General features: G+C 44.3%; 3 protein-coding genes across 7 annotated transcripts; 2 read left to right on the top strand and 1 right to left on the bottom strand.

The window, feature by feature from the left end:
* The first annotated feature begins 537 nt into the window (after positions 1-537).
* LOC120663961 lies at positions 538-1,351 on the top strand. The gene is made up of 3 exons (XM_039942915.1): positions 538-898; positions 972-1,145; positions 1,296-1,351. Exons 1-3 carry the CDS (start codon positions 573-575, stop codon positions 1,315-1,317), a joined length of 522 nt encoding a protein of 173 aa, XP_039798849.1. The 5' UTR covers positions 538-572; the 3' UTR covers positions 1,318-1,351.
* Positions 1,352-3,368: 2,017 nt separating this feature from the next.
* Positions 3,369-4,128, bottom strand: LOC120668085 (cyclase-like protein 1). Its single transcript, XM_039948029.1, has 2 exons — positions 3,905-4,128; positions 3,369-3,612 (listed from the first exon to the last, which is right to left on the bottom strand). Exons 1-2 carry the CDS (start codon positions 4,126-4,128, stop codon positions 3,369-3,371), a joined length of 468 nt encoding a protein of 155 aa, XP_039803963.1.
* An 8,472-nt stretch (positions 4,129-12,600) lies between these two features.
* Positions 12,601-21,006, top strand: LOC120667051. Of its 5 annotated transcripts, none has more exons than XR_005672053.1 (3): positions 12,603-14,053; positions 15,369-15,478; positions 15,622-15,941. XR_005672053.1 is itself a non-coding variant. In XM_039947062.1 (3 exons), the coding sequence occupies exons 1-2, from the start codon at positions 12,810-12,812 to the stop codon at positions 15,457-15,459; spliced, it is 1,329 nt and encodes a 442-aa protein (XP_039802996.1). In that variant the 5' UTR covers positions 12,617-12,809; the 3' UTR covers positions 15,460-15,478; positions 15,622-15,941. The 5 variants fall into 5 exon arrangements, 4 of the variants coding, with proteins under 4 accessions (XP_039802997.1, XP_039802999.1, XP_039802998.1 ...); XM_039947062.1 differs by having other exon boundaries at positions 12,617-14,047; XM_039947063.1 differs by lacking the exons at positions 15,369-15,478; positions 15,622-15,941 and adding an exon at positions 20,604-21,006 and having other exon boundaries at positions 12,601-14,047.
* Positions 21,007-22,857: the final 1,851 nt, after the last annotated feature.

Here is a 22,857-nt window from a genome sequence, read left to right on the forward strand (position 1 = left end):
ACACAGATTCCGCTCGGTGCTCAAGGCAAAGATCACCAACGCCAGCTGACAGGAATCCTAGTGTTGGCCCACCTTCTCCACCGCCTGCACGGGACGCCAGCATGGATCCGCCATCACCAGCCGCACAAAGTGAGCCAATTCCGGCATCATCACCAGCCGCACAACAGAATCAGAGTCAGCGACAGAAGGCATACACGGTACCTTCGGTCCAGCCATCTCAAAAGCAGCAAAGAAAGAAGAAAAAGAAGGCTCCAGAAGAGGAAGAGGCAGAAGAATCGTTTCAAACCTTCTTGCTGAAGCGCAAGCTACTGAGGGAGGCTGCGAACAAGAAGCCAGAAATAGATCCGGTTGCAAAGGCACATTTTGTTAAACACTTCATTAAAGATCCCACGAAGGAGAAAGAAAGAGAGTCGGATTATGATCGGCAGATCAGAAAGTGCTACAGCAACCCCAAGAATCGCCTGATTAATGCAAAGACCGTTCCCCAGCTCGGAGAGCAGTCCAAACAATCGATCCCTCCATTGATACTGCCGCATGAAGACTGTCCCGATGAATCAAGAGATCCGTTGACCATGGCTGGGATGATATTGCAAACTGATCTAACAAGGGCTCAATTGCTTGGGGAGGCCCTACAGAATGCCCGCGGCAGGAAAAAATTTGTACTTGGCGAACCTTTGATATGGCCAGAGTTGCTACCATTCCTACCAACGAGAATGGCCGAGTTACACAAATGGTATGCCGTGCAATCTAAAGCTAGTAAATTAGAGATGTTCCCAGCTCGGATTAAAGATGAGCATTTCTGGCGGGGGGCAGATGATGTATATATCGAGTTTGCATCACTCTACGATTTATACCATCAAGATGCCCTTCACAAGTCCCTCGTCAGTGTATGGTGCATGTAAGTATTGTCTCTCGTTTCATTATTTTAGCCTTGTGTGTTGACTGATCCCCGTTTTTCTTGTGTCCCGTAGGTCAAAAATTCAAATTTGCCGAAAGAAGAACTTCCATAACGTCGGGTTCTTCGACCCCGATATTATACACGAGAAATCGCTAGCGCTAAATCCTGGAGACATAGTCAATGTTATATACAGGGGGTTGCGTAAAAATAGCATGTGTCCCTTCATTCTCTTGCCATACAACCATCAGTGAGTCGTTCTTTGTTAGACTTTTTTTTCAATCCCTTTGTATTAATAATACTATTTAATAACTATTATAATCAACATTAATTGGTTATGCATATGTATATGCACAGCTTTCATTGGATATTGCTTTGTATTCGGATTGAGGAGCACAAGGTCTTGGTGTACGACTCGTTAAGGCAAGATAAATCAAAGTACCAAGATATCATCGAGGTGGTAAATACTGCATGGAGTCGCTACCTCCACAAACACATAGGCTTGCCCATAGGTGAAATCGAGCCTCTTCATTGGGTGACTGATTTTCCGGTATGAATATACTCTCGCTACTAATGTCATTCGCAATAAACATCAGAAAAATTCTATATCGTAACCCACGTTTGTCCATAGTGTTGGAGACAGGGCCAAGGAAACAACTTATGTGGATACTACGTATGCGAGTGGATCAACTCTTTTGCAAGTGAAAAAGGGCAAATGACAGTGGAGGCATTCAATGTACGTGAGCACAATCACATCTGCTCATTATTTTAATTCATTATTTTTTATTCTCATGTTTTTATTGAAAAATATGACAGCGTTGGCGGATGAAAGAAGAACTCATTGAAATCGCTCGGATCAGGGCAATTCAAGAAGCTATATGCGGATTTCTACTCGATGAAGTCATAAATCCTAAGGGCGAATTTCATGGCGATCTCCGTCTAAGCGTCGCCCAAGAAGATCCGACGACGAGGAAGTTGATACGTTATTATAGTTGATGTGCTTAATAATTTGTAATATCTCATGTACTTTTGAATTCCTAAGTGTTCCATACATGACAAATATATATATATAAATATATAATGTTAGTGTAATATTCTGTTCTAATAATACTGTGCAATACAAAGAGTACGACTATATAGTCACATACGGTAGAAATACGCATAGCCATACGTATAAAAATTAAAAGAAAAGAAACATAAAGAAGAAAAAACATTTAGTGCCGGCTAGTTATATCAGCCGGCACTAACGTTGCAGTGAGGACTCGGGCGGGGTCGGGCACGTTAGTGCCGGCTGGTATTTCGGACCGGCACTAACACGCGCGCGTTAGTGCCGGTCAGAGTGGCCGGCACTAACGTCTGTCACGTTAGTGCCGGCCATTTAGTGCCGGCCACAGGGACCGGCACTAAGCCATCCTGTGACCGGCACTAATGTGCCGTTCTCCAACAGTGGAAAATATTAACCTGGACTACATCCCATATTGCTTTGTCGTTTTCCATCTACAATTGTACACATATACACGTTAAATGAGCAGTGCATCAGTAACATGGTTACTGGGTCCAGTAATTGCTAAATCCATTGATAGAAAGTCAGACCATTGATAGAAAAGGCTCATATTAAACATAAGAAAAAATTACATCTCTTCTGTGCTACTATTAGCAAATTGTACCTGCTACCAAACTGAAGATTCACATAGTTCTCAATTGTATATACCACATCTCATTCAAGCAAACATTCAGTGTTGCAACCGTCTTTGCTTCTGGTCAAAAGAATAATGAGAGAAGGCTAATTACTCAGTATGTTAACTTGACAAGATTTAACACAATAAGACACCTTCTCTATAACATTGCCCCCACGAAAAAGGAAAAAGGTGTACGAGTGTACATACATCGAGAATCAAAGGAAATATTTGATTCTGCTTTGCGGCAGTCAATAATCGAGTGATTGATTTTGACAAAAAAACTTTGAAATTTAAATTACTGCTAGGGCCCAATAATAGTGAACTTGCTATGCATGTTCTTATAGCCTGCAGGCGGAGGCGGAGCGAGCCTGCAGGCGGCGCGCCCTAGCTCCTCGATAGATGAATCGATACTGATGAAACGTCGGGCCAGATGAGGGGCAATACGGGCATTATGGAAAAATACATATATCTAGGATTATCAAATGAATTAAAACAACTATAATGTCATGTATTCCGAAGTGCAAATATTTCGAATGTCATTTTAGCTAAGCGAATGTTAGAAGTCCTATTTTAGTGAAACCACTTGTTTAGAGTCCTATTATAGTAATTTTCTCGTATATGGATGGCAGCATAATAGATAATGCATGATTATTCTCCACGATATTTATGAATCTTTGCTAAATGATAAGAGCAACGATTGTGAATGAGGCAATTCAGCAGATTATTCCTCGGAACATTAACCAGTAATGAAGATCCTATGTCCAGTGAAGAGGAATCAGTCAGTCAGTCAAATCTTAACCAGTAATGCAGGTCCTATGTCCAGTGAAGAGGGCAGCGAGGTCGAGCTTGTCGGCGTCAAGGCCGGCTTCGGAGTGCTCCTGGATCATGTGCCCCAGCGTGTCGATGTGGGTGCCGGCGTGCACCACCATGCGGAGCTCCGACAGGTTGCAGATGGATCCGTTGGCCATGGACATGGTCTGGAACACCACGGGGCCCAGCCTGTCCAGCCCGGGCCCGTTTGGATCACTCGTAGCACACCTAGCACAAAGGAGAATCTTCAATGCATGATGTACTAAACGAAGTTTATTTGCAAAACCTTTTTACGGATGGGTATAACTTTGCGCGAAGAATCTAATGACGGTAATTAATTGATGATTGGTTACAGTGATACTACAGTAACCAACCTCTAATTGTGCGGTCAAAGACCTCATTAGATTCGTCTCGCAAAGTAGCGTAGGGGTTGTAGAGTTAGTTTTGCAAACTGTCTTTATTTAGTACCTCTAATTATTGGTCAAAGTTTGTGCTACTTGTGCTACGGACCAAACCAAACAGGGCCCCGACCGCAGGCAGCTCTGGCCGGTACGCGTGCGTGATGTCCACGATGCGCCCGCTGTCGTACTCCTCCAGCCGCCGTGCCTCCGCCGCTGCCGGCGCGGCAGAAACTGGGCCGCAGGTCCCTGCGGCGTCCGCGTACGCCGGGTGGGTGGCGATAAGGGCTAGACCGGCAGAAGGTGCGCGCAGATCTCTTGGATCGGCGCCTCCTCGACGAGCCATCACCGCTTGCCGTAGATCTTCTCGAGGTGGCGCTGCAGCTCCACGGGAGCTCTGCCAGCGAGAGTCGTGCCCGCGCCGCCGCCTCCCTCCGCCGCAGCTCCCCCACCGCCGCCAACGCTGGCCGCCTCCCCTCGCACATCCCGTTAGAACTGTGTGATCTGTAAAGCTTAAACAGTAAGCTCATTAAATGATCCACAGTAAAACAAATAATTAAGAAATAGAAGAAGATAAGAGAACGGGATGGAAACATTCCGTTCCCGTTCTGATCGGGAACGTGAACTGACCGTGTGATGTCGGTCCCCCCCCCAGTGAACCACAACTATAAAAGAAATAAAAGGGGTGAAACCCCGTTGAGGCACCCGATCAGCCGTTGTGGTCATCACCGGGGATTTGAAACCAACACAAACACACACAAATAAGACAAGAACAAGTACAATAAAAGAAAAGAAGATGGGAGGCCCTAATGACCAAGGTATACATTTCATGTCTTTTGTGGTTCCTATTTGAGCTAATGATCCTAGAACATCTAACAATGGCATCAAGAGCAAGGTTAGCTTCAAATTGGAACCCAATAAGTGCTCGGTTTTATGCAAAATGCCTTTGCAAATGTTCAAATTAGTTCTCTGAGTACACAAATCGTGCTTAATCTAAGTGTTCTTGTTCATGTCTCTATCTTGATAAATCACCAAGCCCGAAACCCTAATCCTAGCCAAAACTCCAAAATCATGAAGCCCCAAACCCTAACCCTAAGATCTAAAGAAAGAGGCCGGGGCTTACCTAAAGGGCCATCAAGCCCACCGTAGTCGCCATGGCCGCCGCCATGGCCGCCACTGATGGCGAACGCACGCTCGGGACATGGTCTCGAGCGGCCTCGCGGCCCCCGCGCCGGCAGCGCCGACCCCTCGCGCGCACCATGAGGCCGAGGTGGCCGGCCGCCAGCCAGATCTGGCGACCGCCATCGCCGCCGCTGCAGATCTACGCGCGGCCGGCGGGTGCCCTTAGGGTACCGTCGAGTAACGCTCGACGAAGCTGCGCGCCCACGTTTGCGGCAGCAGCTCTGGCGAGCGGAGCTCGGCGGTGCCGCCTCCTTCCTCCGGGCCAGCGAGGTGCTCCGCGCCGCCCACCGCTCGCCCGCGGCCGCCGGGTGTAGAGAATAGAGAGAGAGGGAGGGTGAAAATGACTTAGGGTTTGGGGCGGGCGCGGCTGAGCCGTCCTTTTATGCGGCCGGGGGAGATGCGCTGGCCGTCGGATTTGATCCGATGGCTGGCATGCGTTGGCCGCGGCTCGAGCCATGGCAGGCCGCGGGCGCGCCATTTTCCTGGCCCAGGCCCAGGTTTTTGGGCCTGGAGCCCGGGAGGGGAGAGGCGGTGGCCAAAGGGGCCGGGGAAAATGATAATTGGGCCGATTTTTATTATATTTTTTCTCTGGAAAATTATGAAATGGGTATTGGGCTGCATAGTATTGGGCCTAAAAGCTTTGGGCTACATAGTAATGGGCCAAAAGGGCTTATGGGCTAAAATAATGCTGAAATTAAGGTTATAAATATTGTTTTATCTTTAAGCATTATGATTATAAATGTTATTTCATGTTTAATTCTTAAAAGATGTTTTATTGTGTTTAGCAAATAATGATACAAATAGTAATTAGATTTATTATATGATGAAATTTTCTTATGTTTATTTAATATTTATGATGATTACATTATGTTTATCATTCAAAGTTATCATTTTATGTGTTCTAAATTATTTCCGCTGCAAATAATTACTCTGATTAAGTGTGACAAATAATTGTCATTCTGGCCAAAGCTGATTGACGCTTATTTGATCACAAAATTTTATTAATTCAAATCAATTCTGGCCAAAGCTGATTTGATTGAATTAAAAAAAGAAGTTCATGAAATTCAATAAAGTGTGGTTTGTATTTATTATTCTGGTCAAAGCTGATTAATAAATACTTATTCACAAAATTTTATTGTTCTTATTCATTTCTGGCCAAAGCTGATTTGAATTTGATCAATAAAAGAAGACACTCACTTAAGTTATTGATTCTCTCTTATGCAGCATCTCAAATTGCCGGTATCATTGGTAATATTGAGCAGCTTAATTGAAGCAACTATGCTTCATGGAAGGAGAAGCTGGAGATCACTCTGGTTCTGCTGGATATTGATTATGCCCTCCATAAGGATCCTCCAGTTGAGCCTAAACCAGAGGATGAAAATTATGAAGTCCTGAAAAAGGAATATGAGGAAGAAAAGACAAAATGGAACGTTTCAAATCGAAAATGCCTTATGATCATTAGAAGCTCCATTATTGATACAATAAGAGGAGCAATTCCTGATACTCAGTCTGCCAGGGATTATCTTACTAAGATTGAAGAGCAATTTAAGGGCTCCTCTAAAGCTTATGCCACCACCCTCATCAAAAGGTTGGTGGGTGAAAAATATGATGCTACTGGCAGTCTAAGGGAGCATATTATGAAGAAATGTCACATAGCTTTCAAGCTTAAGTCAATGGAGATGGAAATCTCTGATGGCTTTCTTGTCCATTTGATTATGTCATCACTGCCCCAGGAGTTTTCTCCATTTGTAGTCAACTATAATTCTATAAAAATAAAGTGGGGCATTGATGAATTGATTGCCATGTGCGTGTAAGAAGAAGAAAGGCTTAAGGCAGAAAGGATTGATCATGCTAATCAATTCAAGCATTCTGAAAAGAAAATGTATAAGAAATTTAGGAAGGAATATTTGAAGCCTAAACCTGGTCAATTCAAAGAAAAGGGGCAATCTTCTAAGCAAGGCCAGCAGAATAAACCAGCAGGTGGCTCCAGTGCAGAGGATAAAGGTAAAGGTCCCGAAGGGTGTCACTTTTGTGGAAAAAGTGGACATTTTCAGAAGGACTGAATTGGCTTTATGAGATGGCTCAGTAAGAAAGGTACTGATGTTATAACTTTTATTGATGAATCCCTTTATATTGATTATGCCACCAATTCTTGGTGGATTGACTCAGGTGCAACAATTCATGTTGTAAACTCTTTACATGGATTCGCTACGAGGAGGACCCTAAGAAGAGGGGAAAGAAGAATTAGATTCGCTAATGGAGTTGAAGCAGAAGTCAAGGCCATTGGAGACTTCACTCTCACTCTTCATACTGGCTTTAGACTTCAGCTAAAAGACGTTCTTTATGTACCCTCTATGAAAAGAAACTTAGTTTCTGTTTCATGTTTAGATGATAGTGGTTATCGTTGTACTTTTGGAGACCATAGATGTATAATTATGTATGACAATAAAGAGGTTGGTCTCGCCGTCAGACGGGAACAACTTTATAAAATATCTTTATGTGATGCCACTTATCATGTTGATTCCTCCTCAAATGCAAACATCAATACCAAATGAAAATATAATGATAATGAGACTTCTTCGAAATTATGGCACGGTAGAATTGAGCGTCTCATTAAAGAAGATATCCTCCATCCTTTGGATTTCTCGGATGCAGATGTTGAACATTGCATTGATTTCATCAAAGGGAAGTATACAAAGAAAATCAAAAAAGGTGCAAACCGAAGTACGGGAGTATTGAAAATAATCCACACAGATATTTGTGGTCCTTTTAATGGAAAATCAGTGAATGGTTTTGATTCATTCATTACATTCACCGATGACTACTCCCGTTATGGATATATTTATCCAATCAAAGAAAGATCTGAGGCATTAGAAAAGTTCAAAAATTTTAAAGTAGAAGTTGAGAATCAACATGATCAGAAAATCAAAATTGTAAGGTCTGATTGTGGTGGTGAATACTACGGAAGACATACACCCTATGGCCAAACTCCTAGACCTTTTGCAAGGTTTTTGGAGGAAAATGGCATAAAAGCCCAGTACTCTGCACCGGGTGAACCATAGCAAAATGGAGTAGCTGAAAGGCGTAATCGCACTCTAATGGATATGTTACGAAGTATGATGAGTCACTCCACTTTGCCTGTGAATTTATGGATGGAAGCTCAAAAGACAGCTGCACATATTCTTAATAGAGTTCCCAGCAAATCAGTTCCTAAGACACCTTTTGAATTATGGACTGGGAAGAAATCAACTCTAAATTATTTACATGTGTGGGGCTGCCCTGCTGAAGCTCGAGTTTTCAATCCAAATATGGAAAAATTATACCCCAAGAAAATCAGTTGTCATTTTATTGGTTATCCTGATAAGTCAAAGGCATATCGATTTTATTGTCCGAATCAGTTTACTAAGTTTGTTGAAATAAGACACGCTGTGTTCTTGGAAGATGAAGTGACCAGGGGGAGCATGACTCCCAGGGAAATTGATTTAGAAGAAAAATGGGAATATGTTCCAATGCCCATAATTCAAGATTCTATTTTCCCTGTGCATGCTGATGTTGCACCTCAAGTCCAAGGGACTGTTGTTACAACACCTGTTGAAACTCCTGCAACCACTTCAAGTGTTGCACCTAATGATGAGCCTAATAAGGATATTCAACAGCCTCCAGTTGTGATGAATGAGCAAAATAATAAGCAACCACTCAGAAGGTCACAACGAGAGAGAAGATCAGCTATTCCTAGTGATTATGTCACTTATATGAATGAAGATATGAATGAGTTGATGTTGGACGATGATCCCACATCATTTAAAGAGGCCATGAATAATGAGCATACATCTGAATGGCTTGATGCTATGAAGGATGAAATGGAATCCATGAATGCTAATGAAGTATAGGACTTAGTAGAAATCCCTAAAGGAGCCAAAATAGTAGGCTGCAAATGGGTCTACAAGACTAAACGTGACTCCAAGGGTAATATCGAAAGGTTCAAAGCAAGACTCGTGGCAAAAGGTTTTACACAGAGGGAAGTCATTGGTTACAATTAAACCTTCTCCCCTATTTCTTCTAAAGACTCATTCAGAATTATCATGGCACTTGTGGCTCATTATAATTTGGAGTCGCATCAAATGGATGTTAAAACCGCATTCCTGAATGGTGATTTATATGAAAAAATATACATGGCACAACCTGAGGCTTTTGTTGTGGAAGGGAAGGAATATTTGGGATGTAAATTGAAGAAATCCATTTATGGGCTGAAACAAGCGTTAAGACAATGGTACCTTAAGTTTGATCAAATTATCAGAGAATTTGGTTTTGAAGAGAATAAAAGGGATAACTGCATTTATGCTAAGTTCAGGGGGAGTAAATTCATCTTCTTGATATTATATGTGGATGATATACTCTTGGCCAGCAGTGATAAAAATTTACTGCTGGAAACAAAGAGGTTCCTTACCTCAAAGTTTGAGATGAAAGATCTTGGCGAAGCCACTTATGTTCTGGGCATAGAAATTCACCGGAATAGATCCAAAGGGATCTTGGGGCTATCTCAGAAGACATATATAGAAAAGGTGCTGAAAAAGTATAATATGCATAAGTGTTCAGCCTTGCCTGCTCCTATAGTTAAGGGCGATAAATTTGGAAAATTCCAATGTCCACAGAATGAGTATGAAGCTGCGCAGATGAAGTCAATTCCTTATGCCTCAGCTGTCGGAAGCATAATGTATGCACAAGTGTGCACTCGCCCTGATTTGGCATTCGTGACCGGGATGCTTGGCAGATTTCAGTCAAATCCAGGACTAGAACACTGAAAATTAGCCAAAAAGACCTTTCGCTATTTGCAAGGCACTAAAGATCTCATGCTCACATATAAGAAGTCTGATAACCTTGAAGTCATAGGTTACTCAGATGCTGATTTTGCGGGATGTGTTGACACAAAGAAATCCATGTCAGGTTATATCTTCACACTCGCAGGAGGAGCTATATCGTGGAAAAGCTCCAAACAAAGTGTTACTGCATCATCGACAATGCAAGCTGAATATGTGTCATGTTATGAGGCTACCGGGCAGGCAGTATGGCTAAAGAATTTTATCCCGGGACTTAGAGTGATAGACAGCATTTCAAAGCCACTCACGTTATACTGCGATAATCAACCAGCAGTAATCTATTCGAGTAACAACAAGTCAATGAGTGGTGCCAAGCACATTGACATTAAGTACCATGTTGTGAAAGAAAGGATCCAGAATCAGACAATAAGTATTAAGTATATAAACACTAAGTATATGTTGGCGGATCCACTCACAAAGGGCCTACCACCCAGTGTATTTAAGAGATCACGTTACCGGTATGGGCCTGGTAGATAAGCCCTTGATCCTAGATTAGTTTGGACCAATATGACATCGTGTCCCCATAATCCTAATGTGGACTTCCTCGGAGATTATTCAGGAACCATAGTCACTTAGTTCAGTAGTACTTAATTGACTATTGTAATTTAGTGTCTTGGTCGACTGTCTGTCAAAGAGTGAGTCTGTAAGTTTGTATAAGTCTGATGTAATAAGTTCATGGAGCTCCTAAGTTAAAAAAATTTGTTTCGAAATAAAGTAGTATGTTATAGTCACTGGGTTCAGTGGTGTTTGTTATTAACCATTGTAATCTTTTTGTCTTGATGTACTATTTTATTAAGAAATAAACTTATAAGTTTAAGCTTTAAGATCAAGGGGGAGAATGTTAGGGCTGTGTGATCGGGATGGAAACATCATGTTCCCGTTCTGATCGGGAACGGAAACCGGCCGTGTGATGTCGGTCCCCCCCCCCCCCCCCCCCCCCCCCCGCGGTGAACCACAACTATAAGAGAAAAAGCGGTGAAACCCCATTGAGGCACCCAATCAGCCGTTGCGGCCATCACGGGCCTTTGAAACCGACACAACCACACACACACATAAGACAAGAACAAGTACAATAAAAGAAAAGAAGATGGGAGGCCCTAATGACCAAGGTATGCATTTCTTGTCTTTTGTGGTTCCTATTTGAGCTAATGATCCTAGAACATCTAACACATCCTTCCTCCGTCGACCGGCGCTGGGCCGCGTCGCAGGTCTCGCTGCTCGGTGTGAGGGATAGGAACGGGCAGGAAAGGAACAGGCGGGGAAGGGGAGTGTGGGCGCCGCCTCGCTGGGCTAGGCAGGGAGCGTTGGTGCGGATGGATGGAGAGGGAAAGGGTGGTGTGCAGAAGGAAAGAGATCGGATTGAGGAGGTGTGAGTTTTGTGAGATTGGAGGAAGATGAAAGCGGGTACGCGGGCGGGTAAAAGCAATCGACGGTGGAAAAAAAACGGAGGCAAAGGGCAGAAACATTTTAGAATAATGGCAGGTTTTTCGGTCGTCCGCCCCTGTCGTGTCTATGGTTGACAAAAATTTTCCTGAGCAGTGGACCCGGTGTGAGAAGTGGGTGAAAATATTTTAGGTGAAGTGCTATTTTGAAAGTTTTGGTTCTTTATAGTATAAAATATATAGAAGAGATAGATAGATAGATAGATAGAGATAGAAAATAGATAGATAGATTAAGGGTCAGTTGGATCCATGCCACTCCAATTTCTTGAAATTGGATCTCATGTTGAAAATCATGCCATTGAGTGGCATGATTTTCAACATGACACCCAATTTCACGGAGTTGTGGTGGCATGAATCGAATTTTCCCATAGATTAACCTTTTTGCATTGGGGCGTCCATTGCATTGCATTGGCGCATTGCGCGTCTCTGGTAGTAGTCGTTCCATCATTTTGGAAGACCCCATACCACAAGTCATCATCCAGTTTGTCTGCTAGCTGATGGCTTTGTGATGAGCCGCGTACGTGGTTCCGTTAATTAATATAACTCGCTCGGAGGAGACACGCGTGGTGGGTCAACGAACGACGCGCGCGCGCGGTTGCTGTCAGCCGTGTGTTGCGTGGTTCAATTAACAACAACTTGGCACGCACGTAATAAGAATTATATATGTAGACGACGACTGTCAATCCATTCTGATGACGCGTTTTGTTTTTTTTATAAAAAAATCCAGCATTCTGAAAAGAGTTTCTCATTAACCTAACGGCTGGCAGTGATATCGCTGGCCACAATCTTCTCAATACAGCTAGGAAGATGGTTCCGTGCAAGATCATCCCCTGAGGACACATATAGACGACCCAACAATGCAATCGCATGAGCAGCTTTGTTACATAATTAATCTAGAGACATAGACAACTTCACTGCAGATAAACCCCCCACTGGTGGCGAAATTCTTGAGCGGCCGCCATGGACAGACGGTACGAGCTGTCCTTGTAGCCAGCGACGAAACCAGTATTGGCCGGCCGTTCGGAGACAGACGGATTAGCAATGCAATGATGATGACAAAAACAAAAAAAAATGTGTCAGCAAAACAGATTTGATCCGCGGTCCTCGTGACGTCACCCTCAGTTCAAACCCAGATCTCCTATCCTATGATGATCGATGATACGTATCTCCACCAATTACTCCTCCAGTTGAAACCCCCACCTGAAACTCCACCCAGCCTCCCACTGACATGCGGGCCCGCGGTAGCGATAACCACCCCGCGGCGCACGGGCGGTGCAGCCAACAAAGGCATTCATTCCCTTGGACTAGACGACTAGTAGAAGTGGACTCGTCTCTTTCTCCCCGGCCGGGCCTGCGGCCTGCCTTCCACGATCGATCCGCCCCTCCCCCCTCCCTTCCTATTTGAAAGGAATTCTCCTCGCCGCACCCAAATCTCCCCCGCATTCGATTCGATTCGATTCGATTCACCCATCCAATCCCCTACCCCAAAACCTCCGCCAACAAACAAACCCTAGCGAGCGATCGCCATGGACTTGGACCAGGACTCCGCCGACGAATGGGTCGTCCTCGACTCGTGCACCTCCGACGACGACGACGACCTCGTTCTCGCGCTCTCCTCCGGCTGCGGCACCCCGGACTCGGCCACCGACTCCGACTCCGACTCCGCCGCTCCCGCCGCCCACCTCCTCGCCGCCGCCTGCGCCACCGCCGCCGACGACGCCGACGCCGACGCCGAGGGCGTCTACGCGCTCTCCGACGCCGAGGACGAGTACGCCTACCCGCCCCCGTCCCCGCCGCTGCCCCGGCCGCTCGCGGGCCTCTTCCACCACACGCTCGCCGGGGCCGTCAGCTACGCCGCCTTCGACCCCGCCGCGCCCGGGGACGCCCACCACGGCGCCAAGCAGCTCGTCCCGGACCCCACCTTCGCCTCCCTCATCCACGAGGACGCCGCCGCGCTCGCCTCCACCCGCGGCCTCGTCTGCCTCCGCGGCAAGGCCTCCGGGGACTACTACGTCGCCAACCCGCGGGCCTTCACGACCGCGCGCCTCCCGCCCCCCGCGCGAGACCACTTCGCCAAGGGGGACCCCGCCGTCGTCATCACCTTCGACGTCGACGCCGACGCCGACGACGCCGACGAGGACCGCGCCCGCGGCTTCTACCGCCACTACCACGTCGCCGTCGCCTTCCCCATGGGGGAGGGCATCTACGCCTTCGAGTCCTTCTCGTCCAGGACCGGGGAGTGGACCATCGGCGCCGGGGTCGCCGCGGTCGAGACCGTCGTCCCGTTGTCCGGGGTCGCCGCGCACGGATGCGCCTTCTGGCGCACCACCATCGGACTCTTCCTCTGCTACGAGCCCGTCTCGGGATGGTCGGACCTCGTCCCCGCGCCCGAGGAGGTGCAGCAGTGGCCCATCTGGGAGCTCGGCGAGATGGAGGGCACGCTCCGCGCCATCTGCATGGACGAACGCGTCAGCGCGGTCATCGTCATCCGCCTCGACTTCGCGCGCAGCGACGCCAACGGCGGCGTCGCGTGCACTCTGGCGGGCCACTTCGAGGGGGGCTGCCTCAGGGGACGCCAGGACGTCACGCTGCTGCGCTCGCAGGGCAAGGCCGAGGTCGTCATGTGGGACCGCGCGGCACAGATGGTCGTCGCCATGGACCTCGAAGGACGCACCACGCGCACCATCAGCTTCGTCCCCGGCACCGGCTACTACGCCGATTTCATCCCCTACGTCAGCTCATTGGCCGCGGTCTCTGCCACCGGGTAAAGGTTCCGTTCCATCATATGCCCTGCTTCATCCTTTCTACTCCGATCCTCTACAATTTTTGTTGTATACTATTGCCCTGAATCCCGTCTTCTAAAATCTACTAAATCTGCTGTGCCACTAACTTCATTATTGATAGTTAATGGCCTTGTCCGATGAATCTGTTTGTTACTTTTCCGCTGGATTGATTGATTTCTATGCACAGTTACATCTCTGATGAAATAGAAATTGGTCTTGTCTCTGTTGGACCGCACTGCATCCCATCTCTGTAGATATGTACATTGTGCCATTTGCCTTGACAGCCTGTACATGCTGTTGCTTGGTTTCAGTACTGCAGTATAGTTTTTGAAATTCCACATCAATGGAGTATTGGTGGATTAATAGGGTTTTCTGAATTTGGTAGTTACTGTTTGTCTGAACATGGTTGGGCCTAATGTGATTGAAAATTTGGATCCTATGTTAGGTAGTGCTTCTGTAGATACTGCTATTTTGGTTGCCGGTTCAGTACTGTTTGCGCTATCTTTTTTGTAATCAAGTGATAACGTTCAGTGAGACCCATGCTCTGTTTCCTTTCAAATGTTGTGGTGCTTTTTCTACCTTTTCCTATGGTTTTCCTTACTGTTACCTCAGTTTGTTGTTCACATAGGAGCAGAACTGGACACTAGCAAATTTTTGGAAATAGTACGGCGATTTCATCACTTTTGATGAATGGCATTATTTCTGAACATGCTAGCTTGTTTTCGTTTGTTTGATATGTAATAAAGCCCATTGTTGCACCTCTGAATTAGCTTGTGCTGTTCTATGTCTGGATGCAAATGATATCGATGCATACCTTACTAGACGCATCACTGGTCATTTTCAATGTATGTTACATGGCTTTGATGCCTTTTGGTAGGTTTTTCTTTGTAATTTCTGTTGGTTCTTAGTATTAGCTCTGTTGCGTTAAAATGTGCAGAGTATTCCAGTTTTACTTGCATTTTGGTCTAGTTAACCAGTCTAGAGAACAACATACCTATCTGCCTTTGCCTTTGGATACCTCTTGTGCAACAATAGTATCTTTGATCAGCTTTTGTGTTATCAGAATTCAGAAATTAGTATGTATCAGTTGTTCACCTGGTTCTCTGAATTTGGATGATATAGATCTTCAGATTGTGGCATTTTAATATATTATTCAGAAATGATGTTATAATGCGATGTTGGTTTTGGTTGATGAAAGAGGAATGTCATCCTGTTAGGCACTGCATTACTGTAAAATAATCCATACAACCAGGCTTAATTCATTAACTGGAGCGTGGATGCTTGTATTTTTTTCTTGTCCAGCAATTCCAGCAATCGGATGCAACCTAAGTGTAGGACTAATGCAACTAATGAAGCTGGTGCTGAGGCTACTACTGATGCTGAGCCGTATTAGAGTAGTAATAGCTAAATCTGTAAGTATCGGTAACCTCTGAATGCAAAACGCCAAAACCTGATGAATCCATACTTGATCTATCATCTTTTTTGTTTATCTGTACAATGAAATATATCATGCCCGTTCATCCGAGTTATGTTACCGTTGTAACACTGGCTGCAGGTACAAAAGCTGGAATGATTCATTTTGATGATACGAAGGAATAATGAAAGCTTCCAGAGGTGTGCAGCATAAGGGAAAGCGAAAAGCAGCATTCTTTGAAGCGCAGTTTAGCCTGCTAGTATCTCCATCTTTTGCAGTGTCTCAAGTTGTGGTACAAACCATGTACTAGCTCCTTTTAGTGTACAAATGTAGGGAAAGGCCACTATCCGGTTCCGTCTAATAGTCAGTCCAAACTCCAAACTGGTTTAGCGAGTAGACGTTCTCTAGCCGTTTGACGTTCCTGAATGAGAACTACGATCTGGTACTTTTGATGTGGTTTCTGATGTGTTTGCCTTTTTCTATTTTTTTTTCATCATGTGCAATGCTTAGTTCGTGCAGTATTCTGCTAGGGTCGGTTGGTGCTGCTTATGTTGCTTCTGACGTTGAATTTTTTGAACTCTGTTTTGCAGCTTTATTCTGCTGTATTTTTTTTTGGGGGGGGGGGGGGGGGGGGATTTGTTGTAGCAGGGAGGGTGTTGGCAAACTAAATTCGTTGTAGCTTTCTGGTAGAAGTCGTACGTGCTGTTGTGTAATAAACTCAAATTGCGTATTTGGTTCAGCATGCATCTCATAACGTTTGATCAGAGATTCGTTGTTGGTAGTCTTTCTCCTTGGCAACCGCATACGGCATACATACAACCCAATTCGAATGCTACTTGCTAAGGCTCAGTTTCTCGAACTGCTCTGCGTTTGTACCAGAATTTGTTGCTGTGATTCTGTTGTCTGAGCGAGAGCGAGTACTCAGTCCTGGGAGCTGGATGCATAATTGTTTTTTTTTGAAGGAAAAACTGTGGAGGAGTTCTCCACAGCACTTCAATTTTCAAGTTTTATAAAATCAGTGGCGTCAGTACAGAGTTTGAGACATACTTACAAGACGGGGGGAAGGGGAGGGGGGGGGGGAGTTGTAGAAAGAACACCTAAACAAAATCTAGGTCAGAAAGAAGAGAGCCAAACTGAAACTAGTGAGAACCTATCATGCTTAAACCGATGAAGTTGAAGCCGCAATTGATCTCTGAACCTCATGGTCCAAAGGTGGACAGTTGGATGCATAATTGTTAGTATAGGTTATACTCTGAATGACAATGAAACCAAAAGGAACTGACATTTTTGTTTTGGGTCACGCAGCATTAGCTTCCAATTCCGTCTTGCAGCCAGCCCAGAGTTGAAGAGCATGCTCCTGGAGCATCAGCAGATCATGCTCTGAGGCTCAAGTGATGTGTGGTTCGAACTCCAGCAGAGATCACAATGCAGCCCCTGTTTGCTGTTCTGAAAATTTGGACTTACTGAAGTTGTGCACTGAATCTCCGGTGCTATTCCAATAGCGCAACTCTCCTGCGTATTCAAGAAAAAATTGTATCTGCAATTAATTTCTGAAACTGAATTAGGCCTTGCAGTTTCGTCCTCTGCGTCTCATGTCAAATGTGATCGGTAGCCCCCGACGATCTTTCTAGTTTTCTCTCTGTCTGTTAGTACAAAAGAGTGTGAGCTGATTGCTTTTCAGAGGACCACGCATTCAACAAAAGACTTTTCTTCTGTTTCGTTCTTCGAGAATCACAGAGCACCGAATGAGAGCTTACAGCAGCACCGACTATTTGTTTACACTATTTGTTTACCAGAAACGAGGCATGGTGCACCGCCATCTTCCCATAGAGATGGACACCCCTCCCAACTCGCCAATGGCCGGGCGCCAACAACGGCGAGCAGAGCCGCAGCCACACGATTGGAGGCAACATCAACGACGGTGAGCAGCCCAACATTACGGCCACCGACACTTTTATGTGCTTTCTCCAACTCAAACCAACAAGCTTTATTTCCTTTTTTATTGTAGGTTCATTCAACTTGTTCCTACTTTACCAGTTTCAACTACAACTACAGAGCACACAATATTTTTTTTTGCAACAAAACTTGATAAGACTAGAGAAACAAAATAGAAGGTGGATTTTTTTACTCTATATTGAGAGAGATTGCAATGAAGGTCATGGCAGATTCAATTATTGATGATTTTAATATGGTGAAAAATAGCACAGTAGAATTTAGATGATCAACTAAGATATATTGACCACTTTTACAAATAATTTGCTTTGTGTATTGCCATTGGGTAATTTATACTACAATCAATGTTAGCCGAAATGTTAAACGGTGAACGGTCGGTCATCCACCGTGTAGCAAATAGTCGGAATACACGGCCGTTTAAACGGCCTTATAAACGGTCGAAACGGTTTTATACGGTTTACACGGCTAATCGGCCTATACGGCTATCCATCGAGTAGCGTTTACACGCCGTGTAAATAGTGCAAATAGCCGTGTAGGCGAACAGTGACTACAATCATGGCTAGCTGGTATACACTTTCATGTGGATAATGAGAAACTAGGAGTAAATTATCAAATTTTTCTACCATAAATATGTTTGTATGGCTTCTTTTTATTTTCTCTCTAGTTCCGCCACTGATCTAACATAGTTATTTATTGTTGACATGATCCTGTAATAATACTATTTGTCTCATGTCTGAAGGCCAAGTTCCATCAGCGCATTACCACCAAATGCATTCGCCACACTTTCCGGCATGACAAGAGATCACATGTGTGCTAATACTTTACTTGTGTCACGAGAATAGGGTGGCTAAAGGATTGATGTAATATAGCATCCATTGTACAAGAAAGTTCAAGTGTGCAACCTCTAGGTGAGAGACTAATGTGAAATCATGTAACAGTCTTTCTTCAATTCGGTTCGGTTCTAATTAATATCTCTTAAAATTTGCTTGTACGTGATGTTTCCAACTCCTGTTCTTAACTTCTTATGCAGTGTTGAACAAGCATCATATGGCCACTGATTTTTGCCTGACTAATATGCAGTAAATCTGTTACCTGCACGCATCGAAGCAGTTTTTGTCTCACCCACGGGGCATAAGAATCAGCGATCAAAATAATGTAATCATCAGATTGATTGATGATGTAGAAACAAAGCAATGGCCTGTACTTTTGATGAAACAAAAGAATAGTTTCAGTTCTTTTGCAAGTTGTTCAGATGACAGCGTTCCACAACTTGAGGATGCGCCGTACCATGTCCAAGAATGAAACTAGCAAACGGTGTACTGCTGCTTGCTTGTTGCAATGTTCCTCAACACAACTTTAGCTCTGCCTGTTGCTGAACGTCTCTGCTGGCTGCTGCGCTGCTTCCTCCTCTGCTTCTGATTGGACCGGGTGGTGATGCTGATCAGCCAACAACCCTGCCTTTTTTTTCTCTCCGAATGACATCCTTTCCCATCGATAAAGAACCTGCTTGCTTTCCCGTCTCGACACTGGAGCGCATGCCAAAGTAGGCTGGTGAGGAGCCGTTGCAGCCAGGGTTTCATTTACCGACCGGACCGGCCAAACCGTCAGGGTCCGGTACCGGTATACCGGTCCGGTTTGGCCAGAAACCGGTCGGTACCGGTCGAATTCAAATTTGAATTAAAAAAACTCAGTTCAACCGGTTCGTACCGGTATACCGGCCGGTTAGACCGGTTTACCGGCCGGTTTGAATTCAAATCCAAATTTAAAATCGCATGTGTAGCCGGTTTGGAACGGTATACCGGCCGGTTTGATCGGTTTACCGGCCGGTTCGACCGGTTTACCAAGTGGGCCTTAATGGGCCGTCTCATTTTTTTCCTTTTCTTTTTTGGTTTAACTTTAAATGTCCGAAAAGTATGTTAAACGAACGAATTTTTTAGAAAATTTGACACCATTAGATTCGTCGCACCTTAAAGTATTTTTTGGAAATTTTTCATTTTTTTGAATTTAAATTTGAATTTTGAATTTGGACCGGTTTGGTACCGGCCCAAACCGGAACCGGACCGGACCGGTTTGACCGGTAACCGGTCCAGTTCCCGCTGGTTTTGTAAACCCTGGTTGCAGCAGGCGATCCCCACCGGCGGCACCCTCCAAAGAGATTATTAGGAGTAGACCATGAGGTCACCACCATCGGCGAGAGAGTGAGGATTTGAAGTTGCAGTTACCCCCTTCATGACATTGACAGTGCCACGATGACCTGCTGAACTGAAATTGTTACGGATCGAGAACCTGGAAAAGTGAGAACTTTTTAGTGTTCCTCAGCAGCCAGTCACCTCGAGGGTTCTGGGACCTCGCAGGCGTGGGCGATGCCAATAATTCAGTTCTTCTTCCTGCCTGGGATAGATGGAGAGAGTGCTGAAATTGGAGCTTCCCCTTTTTGGAAAGGGGTGCTGTGGGCCTGTAAAGCTGCCAAAATGGGTGTAAGATGGAGAATAGGTGATGGAAAATCAGTGAGATTCTAGGAGGATTGGTGGTTTGGCAATTGTAGTCTGGCCACTCAATTTTGGGATCTGTATATCATTAATAATCAAAAGAATCTCTGTGTAGCCGACCTTTGGGATGGGACAGACCTGAAAATCTCCTTTAGGAGAGGAGTTAATGATGTTCTCATGCAAGACTGGTGGAATTTAGTCTCAATTGCTGAATCCATTACTTTTTCTAATGATTGTGATGCTATTATCTGGTCCTTTGATTCCAGTAGTAAGTTTTCTGTTCAGACAATGTATAATACAGTAAGCTTTAGAGGAGTTCAACCTGTGTACACTCCAGTTATCCGGAACTTGCAAGTACCACCTAGGAGACACATCTTCCTCTGGCTTCTGTCCAATAATAAAACCTTAACGAGAAGCAACCTAGCCAGGAGAAGATCTCTTGAAGATGTCTCCTGTCTCTTCTGTTCTGAAATAGAAACTGTCCATCACCTCTTTTTTGACTACTGTGTTGCCCGTACTTTAAGGAGCCATGTTTCAGACATTTTTGATATCCAAATTGGTTCCAATTATGAATCTGTGGCCCGTTGGTGGGTGAGCAATAAAAGGAACAGTGTCTTAAACATGACTAGTGCTGCTTTACTTTGGAGTCTTTGGAAACTAAGGAATTCATTTTGTTTTCAGGGGGAGATATGGAGGGACGAGCGAGTGGTTTTGAACAGGATAATACAAGCACTGAAGCATTGGAGGCCGTTATGCAAGGAGGGAAACAAGGAGAAATACGACTGGGTTGTCAGCAGAATCCTGGAGAAGAGCCGGCAGCCGCTCAGACTGATTGATGGAGAGAGTGTGCCGCAACGCTGCTCAACCAGCGAACGCATATGATTTACGGTGAATGACACACAAACACAAATACGTCTTGCATGTCCACCGTACCATCGCATTGGCATGCTTACGAGCAAGTTACACTGTATAACCACATAGGGGCGGAGTCAGAATTGAAACATAGAGGGGGCCAATTTACTAATGCCGACAATTAGGAGGGGCCACATCTTATTAATGAGCAACATTAGCAATGAGATTAGGAGATTTTATGTGTAGTTACACCAACGTTATGGGGCCATGGCCCTTGCCCGCCCCCCTTGTCTCCGCTATGATCCCATCATTTGGAGTGCTGGTACGCGTTACACACGAGTTGTTGTAAACTACTTCTGGATGGGGCACTATGAAGCATTGGGGGAAAACAATTTTTTTTTTGAAAAGTTAGGAAAACAAAATATACCATGGTGCGTAAGCACTAGAGTTTGAATTCGGTAAACAATATAGCAGGCTTCTCTCTTACATGCCTTTCAGACATTTATATATACAAAGGCCGGTTTTTAACTTTAATCTAAAAAACGGTCATATTGGCGTTTTTCCAGACGCTGCATCTTATTTCTATAGCTTTGATAGCATAAGAGAAGAGATGCTAATTGCTGACCTAACCCCATACTAATATATTTGTTTGTCATCATTTATCTCAAGGCCATATATCCATGCCATTTCCAACAAACCGGTGCGGCTCTCTCTCCAACTCGCGTCATGACATCACTTTTGTGTTGCGTTTGGGTCTCACAGCAAGCACGCAGCTGTGGAGGCATGCATGAGCATTGTGGGTGGCTAAAGGCTCTATAGCATAGTGCACCAAATTAAGTTTAGGCGTGCGTGCAACTTTTAGGTGACCAACTAAACTACTTGTTGAGCCCTTGCATAATTATAATATGAAACCACGTAGCACTCTCTTCTAAGCTTCGCTTCGCTTATTGTTTCCCATGTTCCAAACTTTGGAAAGGTCTGTAGTCTAAAAGCAACTCCACTTCCTGGGCATTTGATGATGATATCTCAGAATTCTGACTGATTCTGGATAAAGATCACCGTAAATCGCTGTGCTCCACTGCCATGCTGTATGGGCGTCATAATCCATGAGTATTTTCACCTCCATTGAACTCATGTACTGTACAAAATATCCAACAATGGCAATGGCCTCACCCTCACCATGGATCATGCAAAGGTGTGGTTAACAAAGCAACAAGTTTTGGCGCTTTTTTCATTTTTATATTTTTTTTAAAAAACAAAATTTCAAAAATATATGCCGAATAGGGAAATTTTCAAAAATGGGTGCCTGTCGCCCCCCTAATGGGGGCGACAGGGTGCCTGTCGCCCATCCAGTGGGCGACAAGACCTAAATGTAAAAATTTTTTACATTTAGGTCCTGGCGCCCAGGGCGCATTAAACAGTGAACTTGTAAAATCGATATAAAATCGTAGAAAAATAAAAAAATACAAACTCAATTGTTATGGATTCTATGAAACAAGATCTACAACTTTTGTTACATAAAGTTTTTCATTTGATCAATGTATCTTGCTCTATTTTAAATACCAGTTTAATGCACTTTTATTTAAATCTCAAGATCCATCCTTTGGATGCATGTTATCTTTGGCCAGAGTGTTGCATATGGTGAGCATAGACTTGTACAAAATTGGTAGGCCCATAAAACATTTCTAGAATAAGTTTTTAAATTAGATCTTGCAATATGTCTAGTTTAAATGAGTTATTTATCCATGCTGCTATACTGAGTATTAGAAGCCATAACTTTTACAGTACCATTATTTTATTTCTTAAGAGCTATAAAAAAAGTTTGGTAAATTTTAGATAAGCACAACTAGACCAAATGAATTATTTCAGATTTTTCTAGGTACAAGAACTATTTTTCTTGATTTAGATACATTGATAAAATGAAAAACTTTATGTAACAAAAGTTGTAGATATTATTTCATAGAATCCAGAACAGTTGAGTTTGTATTTTTCTGATTTTTATACAATTTTATATCGATTTTACAAGTTCACTGTTTAATGAGCCCTGGGCGCCAGGACCTAAATATAAATTTTTTTACATTTA

This window comes from Panicum virgatum, chromosome 3N (assembly GCF_016808335.1).
Source record: "Panicum virgatum strain AP13 chromosome 3N, P.virgatum_v5, whole genome shotgun sequence".
In the NCBI taxonomy this organism is placed as follows: Eukaryota; Viridiplantae; Streptophyta; class Magnoliopsida; order Poales; family Poaceae; genus Panicum; species Panicum virgatum.

What these genes read in the sequence shown, in the direction of transcription:
- LOC120663961 (XM_039942915.1), top strand. Translation starts at nt 573, where the DNA reads ATGGCTGGGATGATATTGCAAACTGATCTAACAAGGGCTCAATTGCTT. An exon ending in CTCGTCAGTGTATGGTGCAT is followed by an intron (nt 899 to 971) that starts GTAAGTATTGTC and finishes TGTGTCCCGTAG; the next exon opens with GTCAAAAATTCAAATTTGCC. An exon ending in CTCTTGCCATACAACCATCA is followed by an intron (nt 1,146 to 1,295) that starts GTGAGTCGTTCT and finishes GAGGAGCACAAG; the next exon opens with GTCTTGGTGTACGACTCGTT.
- LOC120668085 (XM_039948029.1), bottom strand. Translation starts at nt 4,128, where the DNA reads ATGGCTCGTCGAGGAGGCGCCGATCCAAGAGATCTGCGCGCACCTTCT. An exon ending in CTGCCTGCGGTCGGGGCCCT is followed by an intron (nt 3,613 to 3,904) that starts GTTTGGTTTGGT and finishes CCTTTGTGCTAG; the next exon opens with GTGTGCTACGAGTGATCCAA.
- LOC120667051 (XM_039947062.1), top strand. Translation starts at nt 12,810, where the DNA reads ATGGACTTGGACCAGGACTCCGCCGACGAATGGGTCGTCCTCGACTCG. An exon ending in GCCGCGGTCTCTGCCACCGG is followed by an intron (nt 14,048 to 15,368) that starts GTAAAGGTTCCG and finishes TTTCTTGTCCAG; the next exon opens with CAATTCCAGCAATCGGATGC.